We start from the raw sequence: 19430 nt of genomic DNA on the forward strand, positions 1-19430 counted from the left end.
GGCATTGATTCCTTTTGTGGAGAGGAAAGAGATTTGATATTCTTGCCACACTGCCTGAAAAAAAGGCGGATTCGTGCTTCTATCAAAATGAAAATTTTACCCCAGATTGATGGGATCACAGGTACTCTGTAGCAACGCACAGGTGTGTACCGTGGCGTGACCGAACATGTAATGAGCCGACTCCATAAGCACATTTGTTATGGCCAGCTCAACCTTTTGGCATGAATTATAGATTACGGAGTACGTGCTCTCCTCGCTGCCAGTTCCCACGCTTTTCTCTCGTTATGGTACTAATTATGTAGGGTCCGTTTCGTTCCAAATAGTAGCATGACGGTTGGATTACAATGAAATGCTGTCAGGCCTGCAGCTATCCTCGAAACGGCTGGTGCGTCCTGTGCTCGATACACACGCTGACCTCTGTGCCTGGGCACCGCTCGCGGCACGGCTGCAGGGCCGTAGGGTCACAAGCCGTGCCATCCGAATGCAGATGTAATGGGGCTGCCCTGGACCTTTGAGATGTGGGCAATCGTCAGCGGGGCCGTGGTTCTGCCCCGTGGAGGATGCACCACCATGCAGCCGTCCTCCGTGCTCCCTGCCTGCGGTTGTGAGGCACGATGCGTCGCGGGGGGGGCGTCCTCCAGGGCTCAGAGGCTGCGGGGGGGTTGTGGTGGACACAAAGGCCTCACGGGCCTTGGATGGGGTCAGATCTTGCCTGTCGCCAAGATGGGTTAATGCAGATTTTGCGGGGGGAGCTTTCCTCCCCTGAGTCCTGCCAGCTGCAGGAGGGTTTCCTTGGCTCACCTGCGGGGTGGAGGAGTAATGCTTCCAAGTTCCTGCCTGGCCACCCGGCTGAAGTGGGCCATCCCCTCCACCACCTCCTTCCCACACCTCTGCCTGGAGATCCACTGTGAAAGGGGAAAACTGAGCCGTTGCAGTGGACGTGGGTGTTTCCAATGACTTAATCCTGCTGCTGCAGCATAGAGGGCAGTATTTCAGATCCTTTCCTCTCTCCCTGCGCTGTGAAAGGGATATGTCTCTGTTCCTCCCGCAGCTTCAGGAGGAGGTGACACGGGTGTGCATTCGAGCAGATCTTCGTGGACAACTGTGTGCTGTTACCTCACTCTGCCCAGTTCCACTTTGGCCAGCTCAGATCTAGAAACCTTAAAACCACATTGCCATGGCACTTGTACCCCAACTTGTAAGCTGCGGCTCAGGCAGGTTCACCTGGCAGCAGCGGGGAGCACAAGCCAAAGGAGTGTGCAGGCAGTCCCAGGTGCCTGGAGAGGCACCTTGCGTCTCAGGCAGCGTCCTGAAGCTGTGTGTTGTCAGTAAGCGTAAGATTTCCTATGCCTGCAGCGTAACTTGGCAAGCAGGTCAGAAGCCTGCAGATACGGGGATTGCTAGAGGTTTGTTGGCTTATTTTTCGTGGCAGACGTTCAAAACTGCTCCAGTGTTTTGTGGTGCTGTGGCAGTTTTGTTCATGACAAGTGCCGTCGTTGAAAGGTGTGTGAACTGCTGCTAAGCCATGCTGTAAGCTCCACCTAGCTGTTGGCTCTCACAGGTATGAGATTGTGTATAGGGGTAAAGAGATGCACAATGTATAAATTCCATATACATATTTCGTAGTTTTGCTGGACAGAGAAGATGCTGCTGAAGTCCTTTCTTGGATCTTGCTGATGAGAGAAACCAGCTGGGAAAAGAAAGGGAGCGTTTAGCACCAGGGGCACGGGAGAAATCACAGCCCAGTACTGCTTGGCAAGTGTCGCATCCCGGTATTGCCTGTCACCTGCCGCACTTGAAATTGGGCAGAACACCTTACTGTTGGACTTAAGAGTCATATTGCGGAGAGCGGTTAGCAGGACAGAAAATATTTGGCTCTGCTGTAGAGAGCCAGAGTGGAACTGCGAGATCTGCTAGAGTGTGCTAAGTTGTCCAAGAGCGTCTTCCAGCCTGCTTTTGCCCTCAGTGCCTGTGAAAACTGGAAACCTGACAAGCAGTTCTCAGAGCTCAGTGTTGATGTACAGACTGAATACCAGATGGCCAGGCTATGCCGGTAACAATGTGCGCAAAGGTTGAATGGCATAAATCCTCTGTGATGCCCAGTGGCTTTCACAGACCCGGGAGGTTGCCTGTATGCATAACAAAAAGGAAGGTATAATACAAGTGAAGGAGTAGGGGCAGGAGAGCTAACAAGTATTAGCACCTGCTTCTCTCTTGATGGGGCAGGAGCTTCTGGGTTTTAGTTAAAGAGACAAAAGGGTGAAGAATAGCCATCCACAAAGAAAAGGGTTTACAGCTCCCAAAAGAGGGAGCAAGAGTGGTGGAGCAGAGCTTGCTGAAGGTATTTAACAGCGATTTCTGACTGAATTGCTTTTAACTGCCTCTCCAGAGTTGTAACCTGGAGGAGCCCTGCCATGAGGAACTCTGAAAACTCATTGTCAGTTATTCCTGTTTCTCTCTCTCTTTATTTCTGGTACATTTTAGCATAAAATATATTGTCATGTACTGGTACTTAGCTGCTTTTCCTTTTTCTCTCTTTTAATTTGCAGACTTGCATTACCACCACCACTGCCCTTGGCATAAAAGCTGCTGAGGTCCTTTCCCTCCATGCCCCTTGCCATGCCTGAAAGCTGCTAAGAACATGAATCCCCCTTGATTTGAGTTGATTTCTTCCGTCTTTGTGTTTGACTGCAGCAAAGACTGCCTGGTCGAGTCTTACCATGAGATGGTGTTTTTAGAGGTTGACTTCTGTAATGCTGCAGGAAGGGCAAGCATATAGCCCCATATGGCCCACGCTAATAGTAGTCAGCGCTCAGGAGGGATGTGGGACCCAGGAGACTGGTGAGCAGCACCTCTCAGTGGGGAAGCTGCGCTCCAATATGTGCGTTAACTTACAGTTTAGCTTAGCTGTGAGAAGCTGTGAGGCTTCTTCACAAGCAGATCCTTTTGGAACTGGATAGGTCTTATTTTTTTGCCCTTAATTTTGGACTTTTCTCCTTCCATTAAAGATAAAACCTGGAGTACTGTTTTATCTTTCTTATTCCTGTCATATTGCTAAAATATAAGCAAGGTACACACATGCACAACCAGATCTTGAAATAGTGGAACTCCTTTATCAGAAAGCAAAATGGAGAATCCTGTAACGGTCCAGTGTCTTGCAATTACTGTGTAACTGTACCATGGAAAAAAGGATGTCACTGTAGTTCACAGTGATATTCGGCTCAGATAAGGAAGATGTTTTGGGCTGGTTTTACCCAGTGAACTTGCAAGAGAATCACTCCGATTTTCCTATCATAAGCCGAGAATTATTACAAAAATACCAGTGTTTTTCTTTGTAGATAAAGACATGCCTGAAGCGAGAGAGCAGTTCTTCCTTGAGTTGGTTGTCTTGTGGTCAGCGAATTTCTTGGCAAGTCAGGTTTCATTTCAGATACCTGATGCATTTATTTAAGTAGAGGCTGAGTTAAGTGAGTATGTATGTTAAGTAGAACTGGACTTTGTGCACTCACGCTAATTTTGTGTGTGTGTGCTTAGCACAGTAGAAAGGAAATTGCTAAAATTAAATTTGGAAAATAGCCATTGCAATATCACTTGTGCTTTTATTTGTAATATTGTAGCAACAAGTTAGTAAAATAAAACTACACCTCTGCTAGAGGTGTAAAGCTTACTATTCTGCTGCTAGCAAGGAGGCTTGATCATATCTGTAATACTTCATTCAGAACAGGGAAGAGAGGGAAAACTGCCCCTCAAGTGCAGCGATATGTAGTCTCCAATGCTGTTTTATCCTCTTCTAAAGCAGTTCCGTCAAGTTGTTTGAATATTTTTCTGTGCGTTGTTCACACATTCTGTGGTTCTCTATCTGTGAAGTACAAATTAGGCAACTGGTTATCCTGATTTTTAGAGCAGCCCTCATCTTGACAGGAAGTTGCCCCAAGTTTTGAAAGCAGGAGGGAGTGTCTGTGGCTCAAGTCCTTGTAGGGTGTGGACCTATTTTGGATGTTCTTCATAGGGCAGTGGAGGTTGCGGGTTGTTCAGCTGTGCTGCAGCTGTGATGTAGATCATCTGCACATAGAAAGGCTGCCCCACAGCTGGGTGATTTCTTAGCACAAGATTCATGGAAGGAAAGGGTGACACTATAGTTATTCCCCAATGATGCTCACTAGCACTCAGCCGCAAATTATTCACTGCATACTTTATGTATCCATACTTTATTTTGTAACTTACTCTCTCATAAAGTTTAATTGGTAAATTTATAATCTTATGAGAATATAATTAAAGACTTGCAAAGAGTAGAGGAGGCATGAACAGAGACTAGTGTTTCTTTTGAGGATGTGTGCTTCTCATGTGGTTTACTTTTTGCTCTCCTAAGATTTGTGTATGTTTATGAAAAGCTTTGTTGCTCTGATTTGGTTGTCATTGTGCCTCGTGACCATCACATCACGTCTGAAGTTAGCAATACCTACGTTATAGCAGAGGTAAATGAAATAAACTAAAGGTAATCTATCAGTGCTTCTCATTCTGCATGCTCATTAAATGACAATGAATGTCAGACCAATGTGCACAGTTGCCTTTTTTTTTTTTTTTTAACCTTGAAGTATCTGCATCTCATTAGGATGATGAGCTAAGCAAAAGACTTCCTATTTTCATGAGAATAGTCAGATTAATCTCATTATAGATCTCTTAAGATTCTGAGCCAAGCCTATTGATATTAATGGAAGTTTCTATCATTTAGTGGGCTTTGGATCAAGACTAAAATAATGAACATATTTGAGACAGACAGTTGATAACCTTCTCCTGTTGGCCCTCTGTAGAAACTGGCTCTGGTGCTGTTTCAAAGCTAAAATTGACAATATTTCAAGGAAAAAATTCTTGTCTAATTTTGTGATGGTGATTTAGTAACAGTTATTCTATTTGAGGCCCTATTCCTAGTCCTCATAACTCAGAAACGTATTTGCATCTTTGTGACCTGAGTTTGGCTTTAGCTCTTCTTCCATATACTTTAATTTCGGAAATTCATGATAAGCAGGGTTTTTAGTATGAAAGTGTGATTAAAATATGACGGTAAATGGTAGAATTTAGTATCATAATAGTTTCACTCTTAATTCCTGAACTGGCAAAAACGTTACTGAAGCAGGTAAGATAGTACCAGAATTTAGGGTGAGGGGCATCACATTCAGAGCAAAGGATGCTGGTAATTAATTTCATAAGAAGAGATAAATATGGTGCAGTAGAGCGGAAACAGCTGGAAAACTGAAGTAGCCTGCTCAGAAAAACTGAGGACAAAAGGCTAAAGATGTAATACTGGCTGCAGCAGTTTTTGTTCTTTTCGAGCACATTAATTGTCACTGGGTTGGAATATTAGACTCAGGGGACCAAATTCTAATTCTGTGCTCATAGTCATGCAAGCCTGATGAACTTCAGAGCATTCTACATACATGATGGCCATAAATGAATTAAAAAAAAAACAGTTAGAACTGGAAGTATACACATATGGAATTAATGGCTTAATTTTTCTTCTTGATTTCATAAATAGATATATATTTCATGAAATGGCTGTAATGTGCTTAGTGCATATGCTGCCTCTGTTTTTAACCTAATCCCTTAATGAAATGAAGCTGATGCAGTCATGTTTTCTGTCTGGCTTTTGAACTTGGTGGCAAATTTAAACCACATTTAACAGAGAGGTAGAAGCCTCAAAGCAGTTTAATCATTAGCAGCTTCATGAATGTAGGAAGCTGGATAGAAGAAAGACAGTGTTACTACTACTGAGAGACAGGTTGTTTGAAGCACATGGTATCCTTTTGGATACTGGAGAATCCGTGTGAATGTGCAGCCTGAAGACTCAGCTCCTGTATAGGATCTGCCACTCCCAGAACTCCTCACCTTTTGAGTGACAGCCGTTTTGGGTTTCTCATCCCACTTCTGTGATGCACTTTTTGGCAGAAGGATGACAAAGCCTGTTAAGAAAACGTCTTAATCCATGCCTTGTAAACACATTTAGTAATAGGAGGTAACCAAAGGTACTTAAACGTCACTGAATGTGGTCGTATAAGTTTCAAGTAACCCTTTTTCACTTTCCAGGTCCACACATTAGAAGCCTGTGTGTAGCTAAAAGTACAGTTCAGCTAAGCAGTGATAGCTTACCCAAATGTGCCAATGCCATTACAAGCATTTAGTCAAGATCCAGAAGAGTAACAGCCAAGCCATGGACTGGAAGAATTTCCAGGTGTAATGTAACCATTGAGGGGGCTGAGGAGAGGTGTATAAATAAGCGATGTTGCTGAGAAAGATACAGACTTTCTCATCAGAGAAGATAAAGGTTAATACTATGAGGAGTGGTCTCATGACGTAAATGACCCTGCAAGATGCAGTGCTAAGCTGCAGTGGAAATAAGCTTTTTGGTTTGAGCTGGGCTTTACATTAGAGCTGCCCTGCAGCATGACTGTGAAAGGTAGGTACTTTGCGAGGAGATGAAAGGGAGAGTACTGGAGCTGCAGGCAGTTCTCAGTGCAGTTATACAGGGAAAAAATGGGGTTTTCATGGTGAAAGGTCAGTGTTGTGAAGCTACGAGATGCTTTGGGAAAGGAGAGGAGAAAGAGACTTTACCGGCAAGTCTATCAAGTCCGTTCATGATATGGGTGTACTTTAAAAATGAAAAAGTGAATAATGCTAAGATTTGCTGACTTAAGCTAATTTCACAGACTCTCAGCTGTCCTTAATATATGTGTCAATGAGATGCAGAAGCCTGGTTTCTCATCCTGGCAAATGCTGATTTCCCTGTCTGCTCTGCAGCCTGACTGTGGAATTCAGCAAAACAGCCTGCCAACTACCCTTTGCCTGTTGGTCTGGCCCCACGTAGTCTGGTTGTCTTACATGGGCAGGAATGCAGAAAAGTAAAGAATTTCTGGGATAAGATTAACTTTTAATTATCTTAAAAATCAAATGCAGTTCAGTGAGGGATTGGCAAAAGGGACACTGGGATTCTGTATCCAGCATTGAAACCAGAGGTATCAGACAACAGGATTTATCGAATTTTGTTAATCCTTGTCCATTTTAAGAGGAAGTTGAAGTAAGACAACTGTGTCTTATAAAGTAATTGGGCAGACACTGTCCCCTAAAGGTGCTGGAGAGCACCAGCTATTTTTTGCCTACTGTTCTCTCTTCACACTGCAATAATATTCACAAGACTTGCAGTCCCCACATGCCTGGGGGTGCAGTGCACACAGGTACAGGCTCACGAGGCAGCTGCGCTGCCACCCCATCGAGAGCCGTGCAGCGTTGTGCTGGAGGCCCACCAGCGTGAAGCTGTGCCCGGAGCGCAGGGCAGGGCACCGGTGCTAGAGCGATGAATCTTGCCTTCTACAAGTAACGAAGCCACTTAAGTAACACATTGCGACATCTCCAGCTTTCCGCTGGGTAGACCTGGATGTGCCCTTTTGGGTCTATAATATGCCCTGTTGGGTCTGTAATACAGCCAAGTCCTCCTTAGTTTGAGTGACAAATACTGGAGTACTCCATACTTCTTCAAAGCAAAGATATGGAAGTGGAGCCAAACCATGTTGCTAGATAGGAACGTCTGAGGATAGTACTTGAAGTTTCTGCCTCCTTATGACATTTGTATGTGCTTTTGACCCTTGTCAGAACGGGGCCAAGCTGTGCGTTAAAAGGTAGTAATTACTATTCTAGTAATTATGATAGACACGGTCATCAGCAGAGTTGGCTGCATACGGCTCTGCAGAATACAAGTGGGGTTTCTAGAAACAGATGTCTGGCGCGAGAAGGAAATTGGTCTTTTTTGGTTTGTACTGTTTTTGAGAGAGAACAGATGAAGAGAATGACTCCGCTTTTGGAAGTGAAGAAGTGGATACTTATGTTTGACAGTAGTTAATGCAATGACTTGAAGAACATCCTAGTGAAAAGACAAATGCATCTGTCCCTGTGTTAGGGAGTGGGAAAGTGAGCAGCGCAGCTGCCTCCTGTAGGGCGTGTGTGAACGCTGCTGCCGCGTTCGGGTTACTGCAGGCACCTCTACTCTGCAGCCTGTCAGTGCAGGGGAGAGGAGAGGAGGGCTCCCCTTGCTTCTTTTTAAACATGATGCTCTACTTCCCGACAGCTGGTTTTAGAGGAATTTTTTAGCAGAAGAAACATCTTGTCCATCTTTCTTACAGGAAAACACTGAGACAATTTAGATTATTCACCATAAGCTTAACATCAGCTTATTCAACTTGCTTTACTTTCTGTGATAGGCCTGATAGTTGCTATGTTAAAACAGAACAGTTTGTCCTGTCCCGTCCCGTCCCCCGGTAACATGTGTCTGAAGTGGTTAGATTACTAATGATAAAAATAATATTTAACTGTGTAAAAGACAGTGGGACGTTCTATGGCTTGAAAGGCAGTACCTGATTGGTAGGAGATGCATTAGAAAAAAGCTTTTCCAAGTAAAATTGCTGTTGAGTTGTATAAATAGTACCATAATGTAAGCAGGTGGCAAATGAAAATGTTTGGTTTCTCACAGCTGGCAGGTACTTTTATTTTTTTCAGGCATTGAGAACTTCTAAATCACCTTCGGATGCTCGACTACTCAAAAGTATTCGTTCCCATCTACCGGTGGTTTTGATCATTTGTAACACTTACAAAAGCAGAACATTAATTCTTTCAGCAAACGTTGGCCAAGATTAGGGTCATGCCTTTATTTTTTGTGTGAGATATCGAGGCTGTGGTTTGACTGTATAGTAAATCTGGTTTTAGGGCTTCTATTACCAAACGTGTCAAAAAGGGCAGTGCCAAATAGTGCACTGTCTGGAATAAACTCAATCTGATGGCTCGTTTAAAACATTTTTCCGGTTTACTTTGTACTGGCAGGGTTTGTATTGGATCAGATGTTGTCTGTTTAAGCTGCTTTGACTTTATGCTGGTTCAGATATCAGCCATCCATCTGTACCTGGTGTAAATGTGGAACATACTTTGAGTGAAGTGCTCTGGCTAGTACAGTGGAAACAAGGTTCTGTGCCAAAGCCCTTTCCAGATCAAACTCGTACTGCTGTATAGCCAGTCATTTTTTATTATTATTATTTTATTTTCACACTGACTGATATATTTGGTCGTGGAACTGTAGCCTGAGAAAGTAAGAAGTTTGCTTCAGCCATGGATTTTAAACCTGAAATAGTTCATTTCCATTTCCATGCCTTACTTTACCAGGCTGATGCTCTTTGGGACCATTACTACTCTTTCATTGTGAAATTTGCTGCAGGATGGAGAAACAGCTCTGCAGGTAGTCCACTGTGCTATTCTAGCCCAAGCGAATGCGTAACAAAGTCTCTGTAGCCCTCAGCAGCCCTTGCTCAGAGCTTATTTGGAAGAAGTGTACATAGCAGCAGCTTTGATGGCAGGCCAAAGGCATCACTACATTTGCACAGCTCCAGAGACTCAGCATGCCATGTTTCGGGTGCAGAGGGACAGATCAAGGGCAGGACTAAGCAATTTTGGAAGTACTGCAGCCATAGTGCTGCTTGTTTACTGACTGGGGCTTGACTGATTTGCTGCAAATGCACAGGTCTGTGTTCCTCCCAGCATTAAGTCCCTTTTATATAAACTTTGAAGAGAGGTGTGAGATTCATCTTTAGCAAGCAGTAATCCTTCTCGGTGGGCTGTAAATTGTAAATAATGATTCTTTCCTATTTTTGAAAGTGGTTTGTCTGATCAACAACTTATTTTGTGACGACCTGAATGAAGCAGACCTGGAAAACGGTGTTGTTGAGTTGGGCTCCTGTTTCTGAAGTTGCATGGACTATTTCAGCACTCCCATCTTGCCTCCTCAGGGCTTGTAAATCCAGTCTCAAACAGATTTTTTTTCTTTCTCTTTCAGGACAGTTATTCTGAGTGACGGCCCTTGCAAGCGCTTCTGAGTGGTTATCATGGGCTTCATTGCCTTTCTGAAGACCCAGTTCATAGTTCACCTCCTCATTGGGTTTGTTTTCGTTGTGAGTGGACTAATCATTAACTTCATTCAACTATGCACGCTAGTCCTCTGGCCCATAAACAAGCAGTTTTATCGTCGAGTAAACTGTCGCCTTGCCTATTCGCTTTGGAGCCGTGAGTATGCTTGAAGGGGACGTGAGGTCTGAGGGGGTGGTGGTTGTTTTTAGTTTTCTTTTCAAAGGGAAAAATAAATATATTTCTATATGTTCATGTTTCTATATATATTTGAACATGAGCCAACAATGTGCCCTTGTGGCAAAGAAGGCCCATGGTATCCTGGGCTGCATTAGGAAAAGCATTGCCAGCAGGTCAAGGGAGGTGATCCTTCCCTTCTATTCAGCCCTGGTGAGACTACATCTGGAGTGTTGTGTCCAGTTCTGGGCTCCGCAGTACAAGAGAGATACAGAGCTACTGGAGCGAGTCCAGCAAAGGGCTGCAAAGATGATTAAGGGACTGGAGCATCTCTCGTATGAGGAGAGGCTGAGAGAGCTGGGCCTGTTCAGGCTGGAGAAGAGAAGGCTCAGGGGGATCTTACCAATGTGTATAAATATCTGATGGGAGGGTGTCAAGAGAACAGGGCCGGATTCTTCTTGGCAGTGCCCGGTGACAGGATGAGAGGCAATGGGCACAAACTGAAACACAGGAAATTCCATCTGAAAACAAGACGACACTTTTTCACTGCAAGGGTGACTGAACAGGCTGCCCAGAGAGGTTGTGGAGTCTCCATCCTTGGAGATACTGAAAACCCAATGGAGCATGGTCCTGGGCAGCCTGCTCTAGCTGACCCTGCTTGAGCAATATTGGTTAGACCAGATGACCTCCAGAGGTCCCTTTCAGCAGCAACTATTCTGTGTTATGTATTTCTATGTGTGTGCGTGTGTGTGTGCGCATGCACACATATATATTTACCACCCCCCACACAAGAGAGAACTAGTAAGTTAGTAGCAGACTTTTTCAGAAAGGTCCAAAGCAGCCTTCTTTTACCGAAATACTGGGAAAACAAAGTCATGTGACTACATACTGTGACTTTGTTATTTAAAAGACATGGAAAGTAAAGCCACTCCCTTCTCTCTCTCCCCCTCCCCGCCAACTATATCTTGATTGGTAAGAAATTGCCGATTCTTTCTCAATACCATTTTCATCCTGTGTTAAGTTCACAGATTACATCAGATATTTAGCATAGGTGCTACGCTGACCGCTTGTTTGGGAGCCCAAGTTGACTATGTGGTCTGTGATGAGACATGTCTGTCTTTTAAGTACTTAATGCAAATAAATACCTTTATAGCTGAACCATGTGGCAGCTTCAAAGTCCTTTTGTACCCTATGATGTCTGTCTATGGTGCCTGTGTCTCCTTTTTTGCCATTTGCAGAGTGGGGCTGCTCTGCCCTCCTCCTTCAGACCTTCACAAAACTTCTTCCCTGTAGATGGATTGTTTTCTCCTCATACAGCTTAAGATTTTTGAAATGAGTGTTTAAAAGGCTCCTTAATCTAAATGTCACCTCCTATTTCAGTGGTGAATCATCTAATTCATTTCCGTTCTCCATCCCCTCTCAATGTACATGACCAGTTACCTTAGTGGGAGTTGCTGAGCACTTTGGGTGAATGAGTGCTTAAGTTACAGTTGAGCAGTCTGCTAAACAGGCACCCATATTTCTTGAATCATTGATGCGAAGTACTGCCAACAACAATTCTCTATAGTATCTAGCTCAGTTGCTTGATAAGCTTATTATCCTTGTCCTTCCTGTGCTTTTTATCCCACCTATTCAAACTGTTGTCTAAGAAGCACAAGAGAAAGGAAATTAAGTAGAGAATGGCAGGCAAATTGTCAAGAGAAAAGGTTTTGTAGTGGAAAAATGTATATAAAACAAAAGTTAGCATGGTTGAGGGGGGACATGGAGATGTATGTGATTGTCTTGTTTATTTTGCTTGTAAATAATGCTTAATATCCTTTTAATAACTTACAACCTGATCTTATCTGGAAAACTATTGTTGCACAAGTAGTTTGGCTTTTCTGAGGCTATGCGCTGCTTGTACCTGTAAGGTTTGTAGGTTCAGACTCTTGATTTCTCCAAGTTAGCACTGTGTAGAGAGAGATCACATTTTAAATGCTGTTGTCAGTCTGCTGGGTGTACTGAAAATACCCTGCACTGTTGTTCAAAAAGGTTCGGAGAAGTTGAGCAAATAATTGGATTGCACCTAGAATAACCCCTTGTGTATAGCCTACTCTATAAATCAGAGTGAGAAATTAAACTATGAAAATAAATGACAGTGTTACTTGGGCTAGAACAGTGGTGATGGCCTGTAATGGAAGAGCTGACAGAACATATACTCCAGTTGTGATTTAGAATGAAATAAATAAGCCCGGTGAATCAAGTGGTTCAAATGTTGCCATTCATAATTAAAAAAAAAAAAAATTACTCCTACTGCAGGGAAGCCTTTTGGCAGTGAATCTGTAGTTTGGTATTCTATTCCAGAAGCTATGTTTTGGTCACTTATTTCAAACTGCTTATTTTTAGGCTGGTAATTTTTGTGCAAGAGCTCTGCTTCCAGTAGTTTCTCTTTAACAAAAGCTGCTCCGCCACTGTGGCGGAGGAATGTATGTGCAGGAATAGATACACAGGTGTGCATGTGGGTGAACATGTACTGTAATCTAGAGAAAACAGAGCTGTACACTTACTTTGCATATTTGAGGTAAGATATGGTATGGCTGCAGAGGGGGAAGGACATAAACTTTCTCCAGTGTCCATGGCAAACACTGGGGGGAAAAAAAGAAAAAGCAGTGAGAGAGATGTGGTTTGGACTTGGAAACTTTTTAACAGTAAGAGATAGTGAAGCACTGCAATAATCTGGGGAGGCTGCGGTTCAGATACCTAAGGACAAGTCAGACCAGTGGTCTCAAACTTGGTGGTATCCGCTCTCAAAGTGGTATCCGCTCCTCCTCTTTACCTGTGACAGCCAAACCCTCTCTTGGTGCCACACGCACGTACATACTCTCTCTCCCCACGCTGCTCTGCCCCAGAAGCATGGGTCAGCCATACCCCCTCAACCCAGCCCTGCTGAGCACAAGTCTGCAGTTCATATCCCTCCTGCAAAAAGAGGATTTGCGCCAGAAGCTTCAACAGGTCCTGTCCTGCCTTTCTGCAGCACCCATCACCCCTGGCCAGCTTTTAGCCTTCCTCACCTGACCTGCTGCAACCTGATGTGCAGCCAGCCAGAAGCCAGAGCTCCCCCAGGAGCAGCAGCTCAGCTCTTGCCTGCATGTGTATACACACGTACACGTGTTCCCATGCTTAGGTGGGTTATCTCTGCGCTGAGAGCTGCTGTTTGCTGCAAGCACCTCTTAGGGGTGGTTTTTGCACAGCTGATGTAGCTGTCAGTTGGGGAGGACTGGATTTAGGTACCTCCAGAGGTCCCTTCCAAATTGATTATTTTATGATGTTAATACTTTCCCCTGACAAATGGTTTGTTTGTTCTCGTGGCTTCACATACGTTGCCTAGGTCTCACGGAGCACGTGCTGCCCCTGCCGCGGGGCCAGCCAGGCAGCGATACTGGCCGTGGTAGCTGGGTCGGAGGGACCTGCAGCCCTCGCGGTGCTGTGGCGCGCTTTGTTCTGGTTTGCCAGTTGCCGTTGAGAAGCATCTAATTTTTGTGAAACAAATGACGTTCAGCCAGTGAGCGCATCCCAGCGCCTTACAGAATCACCCTTGAGGGCCTGCCTCTTCCCCAAGACAGTGCTGCCTGGTTTTGGGGTGACGCCGCCTCTCTCCATCACTCCTGCCAGGACCATCCTGGGGTAAATTGGTGCTGGAGGTTTCTGCCAGACTCTGTACTAAAAGTGAACGCTTCTTCACATATTTAATTCATGAAGGAAAATCTATATTCCAGGCTTACTCATGTTAACTCGTTTTTTCAGATGACTCATGCCTTTGGGTAGCACGGTATGTTTAGTTTAGTCTAATTGCAAATATGATCTCCCAGAATCTTAGTACTTTAAAAATGACTGTCCTTAGCTTTCTAAAGAGCTGGGAGATGAGCTCTGCCTCTCTTGCTTATTTTGTTCCCAGATGTCTTGTGAGGCCATAAGACCACTTGCTTTGGCGTGTTGGAATCTGGACCACAGGAAAGATTTTTATTTTAGTAGGATGTTATTGTTCCATTTACATGAAACACTGCAAGTCTTACTTGCTCTTTGTTTAGAAGGATAGGCTTGCTGTAGCAGTGACAGGATCAGTACCACACAAAATGGCTATAAGCCACACACCAAAAAGGGAAAAAAAAAGAAAAAAAAAGAGGAAATGAACCCACTCCTTGTTATAATTGCATCATTTATCAGTACTCTTGTAAAGGACAATTTGTTTCCTCATATTAATTCTCTGGCTCATCAACCCTTCTGTTTCAGTATGAACTCTGGCAAATCACTAAGCAAAGCTTCCTCCACTATTTCAGAATGAATAGTATAAGAAATGCTCTTGCACTAAATCATCTATGCCTGCCTCAGCAGAATTTTTGCCTGATCTTGAGGAAGAAACACGTGTTTTATTTTATTTTTGATAAGAAAATGCAGCAACCATATCGGATACTGGCCATGTTGCTCCTCAGTATGTAGAGAACAATGGAAAGGCAAATTGTTCAGGGTCCCACGCTAAGTTTAGTCTACTCTCCTGAGCACCTGCGAGAGCGTAATGGGGATGTTCTCGCTGTCCTCCCTTTTCACTGAGCAGAATAATCAGAGCAAGAATGGTAAGCGATCATGTCATTCCTACAGGAGACAAAGCTAGAAAGACATCACAGAAATTCCTAATTGGTATAAGCTTTATATGAAGTTGATATAAGTTCACTCGACAAAGGTTACGCTCTTTTGACCAACAAGTTGCATAACCTTCTCCTGCTTCCAAATGAGTCTTGAAAAAATGGTACAGTATAATGGCCTGGTAGATACATGGACATGAAAGGAATACAAATGAAATGACTAGTATTGAAGAAGCTGTGTCTGTTCAGCAGATTGTAGTATTTTTTTTCCCCTGCTATTCACCGAATACCAAGTTTCCCTTCTCTCTGCTGTGGTGCAAAATGGGACCAATTCATATGTAGTAGCATTGACAGAGTATGCTGAATTGTGATTCCACTGATCAGAAGCCCTTGTGCCGGAGGGCACTAATCCGTTTTGCAAAACTCTGTTGCAGAAGGTCTATGGTATGGCATCATATCCATGTAAAAGCCTTTTGTTGGTCTGTTAACCTCCATAAAGCTTGCTTCATGCTGAGTAAAAACATTAGGCTGGATCTATGCTTAATTTGTATTCTACCTGGGAGAAAGTGTACTCATTCAGTGGTGCAATCAACAGCTCAACAGTCTATCTTCAGGCAGATTTTTTTCTTCTTTTGGTGATCATGAAATTTCGTATTCATAATAAAATGAATACGCCTACATTTGTCACTGTTTAAAATTATCCAAAATGTGTATAGTGCCCTAAATAGTGCGTAAGGATAGTGATGTGGTTTGGTCCATACTTGTCCAAGCTTTCATTTCATCTGTAGTGGATTGAATTGAAAAGGTGAAAGTGATGTTTGCAGTCAGAAAAAGCTGGGCATTGCGTTGGGCTGGAGATTAAATGGTAAATGCTTTCTATAAGCATGACACCTAACTTGTCTCTCTGTCTCCATTGTGTCTGTCAGAGTTAGTAATGTTGCTGGAATGGTGGTCAGGCACAGAGTGTACCTTGTTCTCCGACCAGGCTACGGTGAATACCTTTGGGAAAGAGCACGTCATCATCATTTTGAATCACAACTTTGAAATCGACTTCTTATGTGGGTGGACTATGACAGAGCGCTTCGGAGTACTAGGGGTATGTGGTGCCGTGAGCTCTCCCTTCAGCCTGAGGACTACAGGTCTATTTTAAACCTGTGCACGTTCAGTTTCTTTGCACTTGGGTTTCCATATGTAACTCCATTAGGTCTCTGTCATCTTAACCTTAATGTTTTTGTCTGATCTCACTGTATAAATCAGCAAATGACAGTTTTGGATTGTTTTTGTTTTTCTCCAAGAGTTCCAAAGTTCTTGCTAAAAGAGAACTATTATATGTGCCCCTAATTGGCTGGACGTGGTACTTCCTTGAGATTGTCTTCTGCAAAAGGAAATGGGAAGAAGACAGAGATACAGTAATTGAAGGATTAAAACGCTTGTCTGATTATCCTGAATATATGTGGGTAAGTGTGAGGTTCCTCCTATAGTATCGACTGTGCAAGAAGTGAAATGATGAAGGAGGTGCTCGTGTAGCGCAGTAGCCATATGTTGGGGGAAGTTCTGCTCCCTACTTCCTTCACACATGGTCAAGGAAAACGTATGCCTTGTTTCAGGAGGTTTTGGGGATATGCTTGTAAAGACTTGCTCTATTTGTTTATGGTTAAGGAATGTCATTTGGGAGGCAACTCAGAAGCTTGTGTAGATGATTAGAAGCTTGAAGATGGTTTATAAATCAGGTCTGTGTAATGCTTGCTAACTTTGTGTTAATTGCCTTTTACTTTGTTTTTGTTTTTTTAAAAAAAAAGCCCGTATTTGACTACTGTCTGTAGAAACTTAAGCTAAATTTTCTGAGGTAGGCTAAAAAAGACGCAAATGAAAATGTTTTTTTCTTGGAAAAGTGTTTAAGTAGTATCATTAACCTCTTAACCTTCTTTTAGCTTTGAATGCAAATGTTTTGATAAACTTACTAGTTTACGTTTATAGCAGCATATTTAATGTGCAGTTGTTTGACTGATAAAACGTTTTAAGTGATTTGCTTTGTTCATTTTAAGTGAATTTCAGTACTATCCAATAGTTTATCAAAATAAGTAGTGAAATAGTAAGCTTTAACTAGTAGATAGTGAATTTGCCATTTGTGATTTTTCTGTCATTACAAAATTATAAAGGACAATGTATTTTAAATTATTTAATCGTTTGAATAAACAGGTATGAACAAAATTTAATATATCCTCCTGATTAGTTAAAAAAGCAAAAACCTACCAATTAAAAATGTCAAGACAATATTTTTAGTTGTGAATCTATACAATTTAATGGTTTTACTATTGAGAACCAAGGACTAGTCTCTAGGGAAAACAGCTTTTAAGAAAATGCAGAACATATGTAGCATTGATTATTTAAATTAAGACTTCCTGCTTGGTAATTTAAATCATGATTAAAATTGACTTGAATAAATCGATTTCCTAATTTCTGTGCATGCTCAGTGTCACAATTAGGGTTGTCTATGCAGCCTTCATTAGGTCTTTTTCACATATGCGTTACAGTGTAGTTTGTATCATGGTCACATACTTTAGTTCCGAAGAATCACTGCATAGTTGAGTAGACAGGATGAGGATGTTTCATAAAAGAGAGCTTGAATTTAAGAGCGTAGGCCGAGACTGCAGTATTACACGCTATACCTTGCATTGTCCTAGCCCACCCGTCTGTGGAGATGGGTTAGGTATTCATAATGAGTACTTCCCAAAGAGCCAAATGAAGATTGTGCGGCCAGCTTCTATTCTGCCATTGTGCTCTGGCATTTCTAACTGTTGCGTTTGGCTTTGCAGTTTTAACATTCATTTAACTTACCTTTTATGGTACACAATGTGTGTATACACTACAAAGAAAAAGTCGACACCACAGTACTGACAAACAACAGACGTATAGTGACTCATTCAGCAAGCCTTTCTTTTGAATTGCAACATGACAGCATTGTGTCATACTGCTGTGGGAAGGAGTAGTGGCGACCGTCCCTTTCCCTTTCCCCCGGCTATTGCCTGTCTGTGATGCAGAGGTTTGTGCTCTGGAACACAGCAGTGTTTGAGGTAAAACGAAGTCACGAGGGGAACGAGGTCCACCATTCAAAAAGGCCAGCGATGAACAGAAATTCTCCCTGGGGCACTCGGAAGAGCTTGATTTGTCTGCTGTTGGTGCTGCTTCTGTTCTCTCTTGCAAGTAGAGCAGAGGTTACACAGAGGTTGGAGAAGGACAGATCCACATTTTGTGCTGCTTGAAGTCAGTATGGGAGGATTTCAGTGTTAATAGTTACTCAGGATACAGTCATACTGGTGATCTGCAAGATGAACAAGGTGAAGGGTAAAGGGGAGGTAAAGGTAAAGAGGAACAATTTTAGGGAAGGCACCACTTTTTCTGAACACAACTGATACAAAATACAGGAAAAAAAAGAAAAGCTTTCAGGCAGACAGGTCTGTCTTCAGATGAGTAATTCTGGTTGTACACAACAAATTTTAAATGAGGTATTTAGTGACTAATGTTTTTTCCAGAAGTGACTGTGTACTGATGTTTGGATTGCTTTCCCTGATTTGCAGTCTAGTCTACCACCAGCCAAAGCTCTTAGAGATTTTTATTTTCGCAAGTGAACATTTCACGTATAACTATTTGGAATTTTGTAGTCTTAAATTTGGGAACAGTGTTGTTAAATTTAAATATCATCTATTGTGAATGAGTTGTGAGGTGATGCTTGTGCCAGATTCGTAATGAGCAAATCACGCAGCTGAAGAGTGCATCTGTGTATGCACACATATGCATGTGTGTGTCTTGCAAAAATTTTCAGTATTCTGCCTGGTTTCTTCTTATGATCACAGGTTATCTTTGTTTTTTCCTTTTGTCTTGTACTAGTTTCTCCTGTACTGTGAAGGAACTCGTTTTACAGAGACCAAGCATCGTATCAGTATGGAGGTAGCTGAATCCAAGGGGCTGCCTAAACTGAAATATCATCTGTTGCCCAGAACCAAAGGTTTCACCACTGCTGTGCAGTGTCTCAGGGGAACAGGTATTGGCAAGCTGTTATTTGTTCTTAACATTAACTGTAAGATGTTGTTTAGTATACTGTGTTGTATAGTGTGGTTTAGTATACTGTTTTTCGTTGTGTGTGTTACAATTAGTGGGTTAGCAGTGATAAACATTCAACATATTAACCTAAAGTTGCACCATGTAACTCACAGATATCAGTCTTAAAAAATATAAACTGTTCATGCATGTCATTGTTTTCTAGCTCATCAGGTCTTGTCTTTGATAGCGTACATAGATTGGAATGTCAGGTGGTTGAGGTAGATTTAAGCACCATTTTGTGCTTAGATATTTTGAAAGACTCTGCTACCTGACATCATTAATGCAAGGCTTTCATGAGGCCCTGCTGCTGTCTAGTGCAGAGATACTGGCAAAACAGTTGCTAGACATGCTGATGTAACAGCCATATCCTCTTTTTTGCGACAGTTTCAGCAGTGTATGATGTAACACTAAATTTCAGAGGAAACAAGAACCCGTCTTTATTAGGAATTCTTTATGGAAAGAAATATGAAGCAGATATGTGTGTAAGGTGAGCATATCATGGAGGTGAGCCCTAAGATGCTTGGTTTAGCATGTTGAAGTGTATTCAGATTTTACAGGGAAATGTCCTCTGCCATAGTCCCCTTTTCCTTATCCTTCAAG

The 19430-nt window shown here is 42.7% G+C and overlaps 1 protein-coding gene across 7 annotated transcripts in view; it reads left to right on the plus strand.

The window, feature by feature from the left end:
* Positions 1-19430, plus strand: part of AGPAT3 (1-acylglycerol-3-phosphate O-acyltransferase 3) — a 106416-nt gene that overhangs the window by 74316 nt on the left and 12670 nt on the right. For 6 of the 7 annotated variants that reach the window (XM_068915607.1, XM_068915551.1, XM_068915580.1 and 3 more), the window contains 5 exons: positions 9866-10092; positions 15656-15825; positions 16025-16186; positions 18618-18771; positions 19215-19317. In XM_068915607.1, coding sequence (XP_068771708.1) covers positions 9915-10092; positions 15656-15825; positions 16025-16186; positions 18618-18771; positions 19215-19317 — 767 coding nt within the window. In that variant the 5' untranslated portion in view covers positions 9866-9914. Of the gene's footprint in view, positions 1-9296; positions 9554-9865; positions 10093-15655; positions 15826-16024; positions 16187-18617; positions 18772-19214; positions 19318-19430 lie in introns of those variants that run through there. The other variant, XM_068915589.1, reaches the window with a different exon arrangement.

This window comes from Struthio camelus, chromosome 1 (assembly GCF_040807025.1).
Source record: "Struthio camelus isolate bStrCam1 chromosome 1, bStrCam1.hap1, whole genome shotgun sequence".
In the NCBI taxonomy this organism is placed as follows: domain Eukaryota; kingdom Metazoa; phylum Chordata; class Aves; order Struthioniformes; family Struthionidae; genus Struthio; species Struthio camelus.